The sequence below is a fragment of the Schistocerca serialis genome, chromosome 4 (genome assembly GCF_023864345.2).
Source record: "Schistocerca serialis cubense isolate TAMUIC-IGC-003099 chromosome 4, iqSchSeri2.2, whole genome shotgun sequence".
Taxonomy (NCBI): Eukaryota; Metazoa; Arthropoda; class Insecta; order Orthoptera; family Acrididae; genus Schistocerca; species Schistocerca serialis.
In genome coordinates this window covers 874,379,399-874,392,793 of record NC_064641.1, presented here as the reverse complement: position 1 = coordinate 874,392,793, position 13,395 = coordinate 874,379,399, and the positions used below count along the sequence as shown (strand labels likewise).

At 43.8% G+C, this 13,395-nt stretch overlaps 1 protein-coding gene across 1 annotated transcript in view; it reads left to right on the top strand.

Moving 5' to 3' along the window:
* The window catches only part of LOC126474822 (trypsin-6-like), a 37,571-nt gene extending 24,490 nt beyond the window's left edge, over positions 1-13,081 (top strand). The window contains exon 2 of the mRNA XM_050102296.1: positions 12,710-13,081. Coding sequence (XP_049958253.1) covers positions 12,710-13,081 — 372 coding nt within the window. The remainder of the gene's footprint in view (positions 1-12,709) is intronic.
* Positions 13,082-13,395: the final 314 nt, after the last annotated feature.

Below are 13,395 nucleotides of genomic sequence, written 5' to 3'. Positions count from 1 at the left end.
ATGAATGAGATAGGCGAAATGCCCTCAGATAGAAGAATGTAATAATTCCAATTCCAAAGAAAACAGGTGCTGACAAGTGTGAATATTACCAAACTATCTGTTTAATAAGTCATATTTGCAAAATACTAAGACGAATTCTTTACATGAGAATGGATAAACGGGTAAAAGCCGATCTCAGGGAAGACCAGTTTGGATTCCACAGAAATATAGGAACACGCAAGACAGTCCTGACCCTATGATTTATCTTAGCAGGTAAGTTAAGGGAAGGCAGTTCCGCGTTTATAGCTTTTGCAGATTTGGAGAAAACTTTTGACAGTGTCAACTGGAATAGACTCCTTGATACTCTGAAGGTAGGAGAGGATAAATACAGGGAGCGAAAGGTCCAGATGCCAGAGAGTAGTTATAACAGTCAAAGGGTATGAAAAGGATGCAGTGGTTGAAAAGGGAGTTACACAGGCTCCGATGGTACTCCATCTGTGCATTGAACAAGTAGTGAAGGAAACTAAAGAACAAATTAGTGAAGGAATTAAAGGTCATGGAGAAGAAATAAAAACTTTGAGGGCTGCCAATGACATTGTAATTCTGTCAGAGACAGCAAAGGACTTGGAAGAGAAGTTGAATGGAATGAACAATGTCTTGAAAAGAGCATATAAGATAAACATTAACAAAAGCAAAACAAGTATAACTGAATATAGTCGAATTAAATCAAGCAACGATGAGCTAATTATGTTAGGAAATGAGACACTAAAAGTAGAAGACCAGTTTTTCTATTTGAGCTGTAAAGTAATTGACGGTGGCCGATGAAGAGAGGACATAAAATGTAGAGTGATAATGACAAGAGAAGCGTTTCTGAAGAAGAGAAATTTTTTTAACTTCTAATATAGATTTAAGTGTTAGGAAATTTGTTCTAAGGGTATTTATCTGGAGTGTAGCCTTCTGTGGAAGTGACTGCGGCCAATAAACAGTTCAGACAAAAAAAATAGAAGCTTTTGAACTTTGGTGCTACAGGAGAGTACTGAAGATTAGAAAGGTAAATCATGTAACTAATGAGGATTATTTGACGGCATTGTCAAGAAAGAATTGTTAGCGACTACAATGATTTACCTCTGTGAAATAATCTGTAAGTTTATGTTTTGTTGTCGGTTCAATGAAGGTTATCGCTAAAGTCAAGTAATGGTTTAGTTCGTTGGTTGCGACAAGAGGATCAGCTGCAGCTTCTACTTTTCCTATTATTCCCTAGATCAGACAAGCTTTTCCATAAGGCAAAGGTCCCAAGTTCGAGTCTCGGTCCGGCACGCAATTTTAATCAGCCAGGAAGTTTCATATCAGCGCACACTCCGCTGCAGAGTGAAAATCTCATTAGTGAAAATCTCTTTCTGGGAACATCCCCGAGGCTGTGGCTAAGCCATGTCTGGGCAAAGTCCATTCTTTCAGGAGTGCTAGTTCTGCAAGGTTCGCAGGAGAGCTTCTGTAAAATTTGAGAAGTACTGGCCATTACTGTTAAACTACTGGCCATTAAAATTGCTACACCAAGAAGAAATGCAGATGATAAACGGGTATTCATTAGATATATTATACTACAACTGACATGTGATTGCATTTTCACGTAATTTGGGTGGATAGATCCTGAGAAATCAGTACCCAGAACAACCACCTCTGGCCGTAATAACGGCCTTGATACGCCTGGGCATTGAGTCAAAAAGAGCTTGGATGGCGTGTGCAGGTACAGCTGCCCATGCAGCTTCAACACGATACCATCAAGAGTACTTACTGGCGTATTGTGACGAGCCAGTTGCTCGCCCACCATTGACTAGACGTTTTCGATTGGTGAGAGATCTGGAGAATGTGCTGGCCAGGGCAGCAGTAGAACATTTTCTATATCCAGAAATGCCCGTACAGGATCTGCAACATGCGGTCGTGCATTATCCTGCTAAAATGTAGGGTGTCGCAGGGATCGAATGAAGGGTAGAGCCACGGGTCGTAACACATCTGAAATGTAATTGTTCAAAGTGCCGTCAGTTCGAACAAGAAGTGACCGAGACGTGTAACTAATGGCACCCCATACCATCACGGCGGGTGATACGCCAGTATCGCGATGACGAATACACGCTTCCAATTTTCGTTCACCGCGATGTCGCCAAACACGGATGCGACTATCATGATGCTGTAAACAGAACCTGGATTCATCCGAAAAAATGACGTTTTGCCATTCGTACACCCAAGTTCGTCGTTGAGTACACCATCGCAGGCCCTCCTGTCTGTGATGCAGCGTCAAGTTGGTACACTACTGGCCATTAAAATTGCTATACCAAGAAGAAATGCAGATGATAAACGGATATTCACTGGACAAATATATTATACTAGAACTGACACGTGATTACATTTTCACGTAATTTGGGTGCATATATCCTGCGAAATCAGTACCCAGAACAACCACCTCTGGCCCTAATAACGGCCTTGATACGCCTGGGCATTGAGTCAAACAGAGCTTGGATGGCGTGTACAGGTACAGCTGCCCATGCAGCTTCAACACGATACCACAGTTCATCGAGAGTAGTGACTGGCGTATTGTGACGAGCCAGTTGCTCGGCCACCATTGACCAGACGTTTTCAATTGGTGGGAGATCTGGAGAATGTGCTGGCCAGGGCAGCAGTAGAACATTTTCTATATCCAGAAATGCCCGTACAGGATCTGCAACATGCGGTCGTGCATTATCCTGCTAAAATGTAGGGTTTCGCAGGGATCGAATGAAGGGTAGAGCCACGGGTCGTAACACATCTGAAGTGTAACGTTCACTGTTCAAAGTGCCGTCAATGCAAACAAGAGGTGACCGAGATGTGTAACCAATGGCACCCCATACCATCACGCCGAGTGATACGCCAGTATGGCGATGAAGAATACACGCTTCCAATGTGCGTTCACCGAGATGTCGCCAAACACGGATGCGACTATCATGATGCTGTAAACAGAACCTCGATTCATCCGAAAAAATGACGTTTTGCCATTCGTGCACCCAAGTTCGTCGTTGAGTACACCATCGCAGGCGCTCCTGTCTGTGATGCAGCGTCAAGGGTAACCGCAGCCATGGTCTCCGAGTTGATATTCAATGCTGCTGCAAACGTCGTCGAACTGTTCGTGTAGATGGTCGTTGTCTTGCAAACGTCCCCATCTGTTGACTCAGGGATCGAGACGTGGCTGCACGACCCGTTACAGCCATGCGGATAAGATGCCTGTCATCGAGACTACTAGTGATACGAGGCCGTTGGGATCCAGCATGGCGTTCCGTATTACCCTCCTGAATCCACCGATTCCATAATGTGCTAACAGTCATTGGATCTCGACCAACGCGAGCACCAATGTTGCGATACGATAAACCGCAATCGCGATAGGCTACAATCCGAGTCGGAAACGTGATGGTACGCATTTCTCCTCCTTGCACGGAGCATCACAAAACGTTTCACCAGGCAACGCCGGTAAACTGCTGTTTGTGTATGAGAAATCGGTTGGAAACTTTCTTCATGTCAGCACGTTGTAGGCGTCGCCACCGGCGCCAACCTCGTGTGAATGCTCTGAAAAGCTAATCATTTGCATATCACAGCATCTTCTTCCTGTCGGTTAAATTTCGCGTCTGTAGCACGTCATTTTCGTGGTGTAGCAATTTTAGTGGCCAGTAGTGTATGTTCTACAGTAACTATATAGACACACTGGTATAGCTAGTGGCTGCATGAGTAGATAAGTTTGTAGCTCCTAAAGCATAGGCCCTAGATTTCGTTTGCACTGATTTTTTCCAGCCTTTATCCGCACCATTATCCTGCCATCTCTTGTTCAGTCATCATGTAGCCCAAATTAGGATATCACATTATTCGAAGCTTTTACCTTTAAGTAGCGAAATCCTCGCATATTATCAGGCTTGTCTTCGGGAATTTCTTAATCACTGTGTCTATTTCAGAACTTTTTGTATACGATACAAACTTCACGATTGTGGCTCTAGGTTTCATAGATCACAACGCTCTACGTGCTACTCTATAACTTATGAATATACGTAGAATCTGCTGCATGTATATTAGTTCTGGCTTTAAGCTTTTACGATTTAAGATAACTGTGTTAACAGTAAATATCTTAATTTTACCAGTGTACTTTCCGGCGCTGCACAACAATATGTCACCCAAATTGTCTTCGCCTAGAAGAATTACGAGAGATTTTCGGTACCATTTTACCAAAATGCAAGAAAAAGGAAAGTTCCGCTACTGTCAGCAGATAATTGCCCTGACTTCTACCTCATCATCATACCTGAAGAAATATCTAAACTCGAAGTATCGTACTGTACATCTGGAACGATGTGGGTCAGGAAGCCTATCAAGATCGACATCAATCGATGCAGAAATTCGAGAAATCGTTTCTCATAAACCGTCCTCACAAACATCTGCTTCTGCCTCGGATGGAGTTAATGTTGTGACTTGGCAAGACAGCCAAGCCACTACGAGGTGAAGCCGAAAGGCACGCGTTTAAGCTCACGCAGGCTGGCGTGAGGTCTGGAACAGTTAAAGGAGTTGAGTCTAGTAAAAAAAGTACGGAGCTTCTGGAATACTTAACTTTAATCCATAATTGGTGAACATCGGTCTGACGGTACATGCATCACAAGATAAATAGCAAATGATAATGGCGCCTTGCTAGGTCGTAGCAAATGACGTAGCTGAAGGCTATGCTAACTATCGTCTCGGCAAATGAGAGCGTAATTTGTCAGTGAACCATCGCTAGCAAAGTCGGCTGTACAACTGGGTTGAGTGCTAGGCCGTCTCTCTAGACCTGCCGTGTGGCGGCGCTCGGTCTGCAATCACTGATAGTGGCGACACGCGGGTCCGACGTATACTAACGGACCGCGGCCGATTTAAAGGCTACCACCTAGCAAGTGTGGTGTCTGGCGGTGACACCACAGTTATCTTCTCAGAATGGCAAACTGAGTCTCAAGCTGTATGCAGCCCACCAGTGTCGTCAGGTTCTGGACCAAGCCCTGATTTATTTCCTTTTGTAATGCCTTCAACCCCAACTGCTTTTCATATACAACAACCAATAAGTTATTTTTTAAATATTAATTTTATATTATATTATAAATCCGGTCACATTAAATAAAAGTATGACATTAGATGTACAGCTTTTAAAAGTGATCAGCAGTTATATATGAGCCATGCTGCAGCTCGTGTTGGTGCTGTTTGTAGGTTTCTGGTTCAAAATGGTTCAAATGGCTCTGAGCACTATGGGACTTAACTTCTGAGGTCATCAGTCCCCTAGAACTTAGAAATACTTAAACCTAACTAACCTAAGGACATGACACACACCCATGCCCTAGGCAGGATTCGAACCTGCGACCGTAGCGGTCGCGCAGTTACAGACTGACGCGCCTAGAACCGCTTGGCCACACCGATTAGTGTATGTAACGGCAGTGTACGTTTCCTTGCCTTGCAGCTGGTGCCCAGTGAGGCGTGTAGTTTTGACAGCTTTCTTGATTGTAGGCTGGTTGACGATTCTTCTACTGTGGTGGTAGTGATTTCTTTCTCATTCCAGGTGCTCTAGGCACGCAGAGTCCAGACCGCCGGTTCCGGCTTTGGCGTATTTTTACATCTTTGCATTTGATTTATTGGACGTCAGGTATCCTCAGCAAGGTTATCATTACTCATTCGCTAGACTGCCACTAATCTGAGTTACCATCTTGTGAAGTGAACGCAACTCTTGGCTGCCTCTGTCATCGCTCGCGAAAGTGTTTTTTGCCGGACCTACTCAGAGGTCGATTCCTGGTGCACCGTCTGTGACTGGCACTTGTGTTTTATTATCATATTTGCTGTTTTACTGTATCGTTTTAAATTTTGTTATATAATTGCCATTCTTGGCGTTACAGCAGGTTTAAATGATTGTGCTATCAAATTTGCCATCATTTTGTCTCACCTGGTCGGTGATCAGTTGCTTGTCCTTTTAAATTAACCATTGGTGTTGTATTTGCTGTTTTACTGTATGTTTTTAAAAAATTTTATGATTGCCATTCCTTGAGTACCGGGTTTCAATATATATTTACGCCCAAGTGAAACTGTCTGATGCCCAGTCTGCATCATGAGTTATTTAATAAAATGAAGAATTATTTGGCCACGCAAAGGGAGCCTGCCTAACATGGACGAGTGTAACTAACATTAGTTTCTATGCTCTCACTGCTCATACCGCAGATTAGAAGAGTGAACTAAGTCATAACTTTTTGTGTGCTCACAATTCGAAGACAGACACACTGCTAAAAATATGTCAAACTGGATAAAGTTTGTTATCACAAATACAATATCAATTTTAAAACCACATCCATAATAACAGAAAATGCGTCAAATGTGAAACTGCCACGCTTCTGAAACTTCCACACAGCCCACGCTTTACACATTCTTTAAACCTCACTGCGTAACAAGCAATTCAGAAAACCATTAACGATGTCAAATGAGTTGTTATTTATTCTTAAGGAGAGACCCTCTGCTTTAAGCAAAAAATTTAAAAAAGACCGAGTGAAACTGAAACAAGATGCCCCAACCAGATGGAACTATACTTACCAAATGTTCCAAATATCTACTTTAAATAAAGATCCCATAATTTCTTGCTTCGCTATTTTAGGTGGAAAGTCGATCATCTTAAACTTAAAAGGTTCAGACTGGGAGATAATGCAACAGGCTTTGCAGATATTTGAACGTTTTCGATGGGGTAACCAAAGAAGTGTCCTCAGAGAAAACAGTCTCACATTTAAAAGTGAATATCTTGCCAGATTAATGGAATGGCAACTAAAATCTTTTCAAGACAGAAATAAAGAGTTTCCTCAAGAAAGAGTATCATTGGCTGATAATTTGCTTAAACAGTTACCAGAGTGGTTTGGGATTATCTCCAGCAACGAAGTGGTTAGTCAGGCAACATTACTGGATCTCCGATCCAAAGCCAGTGATTTTCAGACGACAAAACAGCTCAGGACTGCTACATGAAAGCTTTTGCAAAACTGAAAGCGTTGGTTGTTCAAAATAGATCTCATTTCTCAACCATTTACGACTGTGACACGTGAGACTTCTTGAATCTGTGAGGATTTTAATGAAACTATTAGTCAGCTTCAAGCAAGTCACGACACAGAAAGTGCACCAACTGTCGAACTGGACATGTGTAGTGGAGGGATATTTGCCTAGGAATAGCAATTCCTTAAACTGCTGCGAAACAAGAAAATTGCTGTGGCCAGCGCTATAGCAATTGGTTCTAAAAGTATTATGTATTACGGCAACATCAATGGCTAGTGAACGAATATTTTCAAAATCAAGACAAATGTGCCCCAAGAAGAGAGACTTTCATCAACTAAAATGGGTCAAGTTGTAACTATAAATGACAATACTGATTAATGTTTCCTTTATGGGAACATATATGGTAATACTGACTGTCAACAACTGCAGATACAATTCAACTACATTTGTAATAACATTTACAATGTTTTTTTTCAATAAAAGTATCAAAATATAATAAGAATCAGTTTTCACTCTTAAATTTTTTCTACTTGATAAAAAATATTTAGGATTTTATTTCTGAAAACTACTACGGACATAACACAAAATTATTACTCCTCTTTATACGCTCTTTCAAAATAAGACCAAATTAGATAAAAATACAGGTTTAGACACCTGAATTAAAAAGACAATGTACCATCCCTTTAATTATTTTTGTGAATGAAGGGTGAGCGCTAAGTCGTGAAAAAGAACTACTTCATTCCAGCGAACGACCAGGTCTGACCCGATCTGTGAAACGAAGTTTTGCCTACCTCTCGTGGCCTGATCACGTGTCCCCCCAAAATGCGTTTAAATGACGCCATTGGCAGGGGTGACACGGTGGCCAGTCACCTCCGACTTGCTTTTTGGTTTTAGGGTGGTTCCAGGATGCTCTACTCAACCTTCACACAATGTTTTACGCACCAAGAATCCGAAAGCTTACTATTAATTTCCCTAGGAATCAGAGATTGTTTACTCCCTGTAGTAGAATCTCTTAGAAAGTGCATCATCTTATTGACTGCTTAATGTGTCTGAGCAACAGGTCCTCTAAGGGTACGGCTGAAAGTTGGTAGTTTCGAGAAGAAAATTTTCAGCCGCTCCTCAAGTGAATAGACGCTGACCATTTTGCCACTTGCTACAAGTCAGACGCGAAACTAATATCGCAGGACGTCTCTTGCACCAACTCTGCCACCTAGATGGCCTTCGTCACCAGCTACATTGCCATTGAACGCCCCACGTAGCAGACCAGTTCGTTTTCTTTAGCTCTTAGTCTACAAGGCAGCATGCTAAGATTACCTTCGTGCTCTTCTGAACCACTGTGTACTGGGCCAATCCCACTGCGACGACCCCAGTCCATTTGTACCATCGTCATTAACGATGCGCATGATATTAAAATTTACTGATACACTACTGGACATTAAAATTGCTACACCACGAAGATGACGCGCTACAGACGCGAAATTTAACCGACAGGAACAAGACGCTGTGATATGCAAATGATCAGCTTTTCAGAGCATTCACACAAGATTGGCGCCGGTGGCGACACCTACAACGTGCTGACATGAGGAAAGTTTCCAACCGATTTCTCATACACAAACAGCAGTTGACGGCGTTGCCTGGTGAAACGTCGTTGTGATGCCTCGTGTAAGGAGGAGAAATGCGTACCATCACGTTTCCGACTTTGATAAAGGTCGGATTGTAGCCTATCGCGATTGCGGCTTATCGTATCGCGACATTGCTGCTCGCGTTGGTCGAGATCCAATGACTGTTAGCAGAATATGGAATCGGTGGATTCAGGAGGGTAATACCCGCCGTGCTGGATCCCAACGCCCTCGTATCACTAGCAGCGAGATGACAGGCATCTTATCCGCATGGCTGTAACATATCGTGCAGCCACGTCTCGATCCCTGAGTCAGCAGATGGGGACGTTCGCAAGACAACAACCATCTGCACGAACAGTACGACGACGTTTGCAGCAGCATGGACTATCAGCTCGGAAACCATGGCTGCAGTTACCCTTGACGCTGCATCACAGACAGGAGCGCCTGCGATGGTGTACTCAGTGACGAACCTGGGTGCACGAGTGGCAAAACGTCATCACGAATCGTAAAACGTCATTTTTTTCGGATGTATCCAGGTTCTGTTTACAGCCTCATGATGGTCGCATCCTTGTTTGGCGACATCGCGGTGAACGTACATTGGAAGCGTGTATTCGTCATCGCCATACTGGCGTATCACTCGGCGTGATGGTATGGGGTGCCATTGGTTACACGTCTCGGTCAGCTCTTGTTCGCGTTGACGGAACTTTGAACAGTGGACGTTACATTTCAGATGTTTTACGACCCGTGGCTCTACCCTTCATTCGATCCCTGCGAAACCCTACATTTCGCAGGATAATGCACAACCGCATGTTTCAGGTCCTGTACGGGCCTTTCTGGGTACAGAAAATGTTCGACTGCTGCCCTGGCCAGCACATTCTCCAGATCTCTCACCAATTGAAAACGTCTAGTCAATGGTGGGCGAGCAACTGGTTCGTCCCAATACGCCAGTCACTACTCTTGATGAACTGTGGTATCGTGTTAAAGCTGCATGGGCTGCTGTACTTGTACACGCCATCCAAGCTCTCTTTGACTCAATGACCAGGCGTATCAAGGCCGTTATTACGGCCAGAGGTGGTTGTTCTGGGTACTGATTTCTCAGGATATATGCACCCAAATTGTGTGAAAATGTAATCTCATGCCAGTTCTAGTATATTTGTCCAATGAATACCCGTTTATCATCTACATTTCTTCTTGGTGTAGCAACTTTAATGGCCAGTAGTGTAGCTATTAGTCTATTAATACGTACATATTGTTAAAGTTTTGTGTTCTCCTCTCTTTAAAGCGCCTTGTAGCTGTTTATGCGTCTCATAATTTGTTGTTCAAGTATTGATTTTTTCCAAGTGTGTTGGTATATTAGCATTTCCGAGATTTATACGTATGTACGAATATACTGGCGAATTAAACTTTATCGCCTCTGCCTGCTGTGAAGGCTGACTGGCTGCATCATAGACAGGGGACGCGATAGTGACAACGGTGCAGTGAAAAATGGGGAGTTCATCTAGCGACTATACGGCCCGCAAATGAGGAAATCCACCGACATAGGCGACCTCTACAAATCGCAAACTTACGGCCTGGAATAGTGTCTGGGAATGAGCATATGGGAAATGGAGAGGCTGGTTGTCTGTTGGCGTGCTACCGCGGCGAGAGTCTGTGGAAAGTGGTTGAAAAATAGTGAAACCACGAGTAGGCGACAAAGTGTTTGCCGTCCACGTTTCATTACAGACCTGGCAGACGTTATGAGCCGTGATGATTCCACCAACGTGCGACATTTGCATGCAATGAGCAAGATTGAAAAATTGAGTGCATGGTACCGCATGCTCTAAGCAAAAATCACAAAAATCAGGGCATGGCCATGTCTGCATCTGTGCTTGCTGGCTCGGGAACAGCAAACACATTCTTATCCTGTATAGCCAGTGGTAACGAGAAATGGTTTCTTGATGCTTACTTAAGGAAAAGCAATCTTCGGTACAATGATCTGCACGCATTAACAAAAGATAACCTCGTGCATCTGGTGGAACAGTGACGTTGTGGTGTACTACGAATCGCTTCCCTCAGGTGTAACTACCACTGCGACGTCTTGCAACTCAGTCCAAGAACAACGACCAGGAAGACTGCGTGAGTGATGCTACTCATGATAATGACCACCAGCATTCCGCCAGACTGACAAAATCCACAGGAGTTCGGTTGGGAAGTCGGTCCGCACTCACCTTTTTCTCCAAATCTTGTGTCAACAGATTTTCACCTTTATTGCTATCGAACAACCTTCAAAGATTTCCTCTCCGGATGAAAATCCAATCCGAACATTAATCGACGAGTTTTTCTCCTCAAAAGCACGTGTTTTCTACAGTCGCGCGATCGAGAACTTACCCATCGTTGGCGGACTGTGTTAAGTAGTGAAGGAGAACGAATATACTCTATGTGATCAAAAATATCCAGACAACTGGCTGAAAATGACTTACAAGTTTGTAGCGCCCTCCATCGGTAATGCTGCAATTCAATATGGTGTTGGCCCACGCTTAGCCTTGATGGCAGCTTCCAGTCTCTTTCAGTCAGGTGCTGGAAGATTTCTTGGGGAATGGTAGCCGATTCTTCACGGAGTGCTGCGCTAAGGAGAGGTATCAATGTCGGTCGGTGAGGCCTGGCACGAAGCCGGGGTTCCAAAACATCCCACAGGTGTTCTGTAGGATTCAGGTCAGGACTCTGTGCAGGTCAGTCCTTTACAGGGATGTTATTGTCGTGTAACCACTCCGACACAGGTCGTGCGTTATGAACAGGTGCTCGATCATGTTGAAAGCTGCAATCGCCATCCCCGAATTGCTCTTCAACAGTGAAAAGCAAGAAGGTGCTTAAAACATCAATGTAGTCCTGTGCTGTGATAGTGCCACGCAAACCAACAGGGGGTGCAAGCCCACTCCATGAAAAACACGACCACACCATAACGCCACCGCCTCCAAATTTTACTGTAGGCACTACACACGCTGGCAGATGGCATTCACCGGGCATTCGTCATACTCACACCCTGCAGTCGGATCGCCACATTGTGTACCGCGATTCGTCACTCCACACAACGTTTCTCCACTGTTCAATCGTCCAATGTTTACGCTCCTTACACCAAGCGAGGAGTCGTTTGGCATTTACCGGCGTGATGAGTGGCTTATGAGCAGCCGTCACGAAATCTAAGTTTTCTCACCTCCCACCTAACTGTCATAGTACTTGCAGTGGTTCATGATGCTGTTTGGAATTCCTGTGTGGTGGTCTGGATAGATGTCTGCCTATTTCACATTACGGCCCTCTTCAACTATCGGCTTTCTCTGTCAGTCAACAGACGAGGTCGGCCCGTACGCTTTTGTGCTGTACGTGTCCCTTCACGTTTTCACTCCATTATCACACAGGAAACAATAGACCTAGGGATGTTTAGGAGTGTGGAAATCTTGCGTACAGATGTATGACACAAGTGACACCCAATCACCTGACCACGTTCGAAGTTGGTGAGTTCCGCAGAGCGCCCTATTCTGCTCTCACACGATTTCTAATAACTGAGGTCGCTGATATGGAGTACCTGGCAGCAGGTGGCAGCACAAGGCACCTAATGTGAAAAACGTATGTTTTTGGGAGTGTTCGGATACTTTTGATCACATAGTGCATTATTGATGTTTAAAGTCTGTTATGTGTATTTTTTGTGTCAATAAAACTTATGGACTTGTTTACTTACCCTGTATATTTAATTGAAGACCACTGACAATGTTTTATATCATTAATATGAAAGGTGTATGGGGACATAAACAATCATATTCTAGTAGTTGCACAGATGTGTTAAGTACCTTCAATAACCCGTGCAGAGAATAAAAAATGTATATAAAACTTATGATTTATATATAGTAGCCCTACGCGAAATCTGTATCTCGAGTATTTTCTATGTATAAAGTCATTTACTTGCTCATTTCTAGGTAATATCGCTAGTAAATTATCAGTTGTAGCAGCTGTAGTTAAACTTGTCTCGTTTTTACATGGAGCGACTTTCGTTCTCGACAATGAAGAGTCACTGGGATTGCTTTGGGTGTCCACAGGTGGTGACGCTGGGAACAGGGTCTCTAGACATCGACACAGTGGGGACCGTGGTCGGATGGGGCTTGAGTGGCGTGCATCCCAGCCCCAAGAGGATAGGGAAGACCACAATGGTTGTGGTGCCACGTGTCGAGTGCTACCCTAGGGGCTTGGAAGAGCAACTGAACACCTTTTACTGTATGCGCCCTCAACAAGAAGGCACTGGCGCCTGCAGAGGTGACAGTGGAGGGCCGTTTCTCGTCGACAACATGCAGCACGGCATCCTCTGGTCGGGAGCCTGCACAGGACAGATAAGGGATCGATTTACGTTCACCAATCCAGTTAGTTTACGAGATTGGATTACCAGTGCCATAGATTCATTCCTGGAAAGTTGAACAACAAAACAGAATAGTTTCTGTCTTCATCCCAGTGTAAGTCCCTTCGAGACTCCTCAAACCTTTGCTAAGGAGTTATATTTCTATCCAGTTGCTCTTTGTTGGGGAAACGCTGTAAATAAAATACAAAAAATTAAAGCTGATTAAAAATGTGTAGTTTTAAATTATCTTTTCACATTCTACATTGGTAGTATATAATGCCTGTTTGTGTTCAGGTGGGACATAAGTAAAGTAAAACGCGGGATCAGTGTATTAATCCTGGAAATACGCCTCCATTTCTTTTTACGCTGAATTATGCCTGGACTAGAATCTAA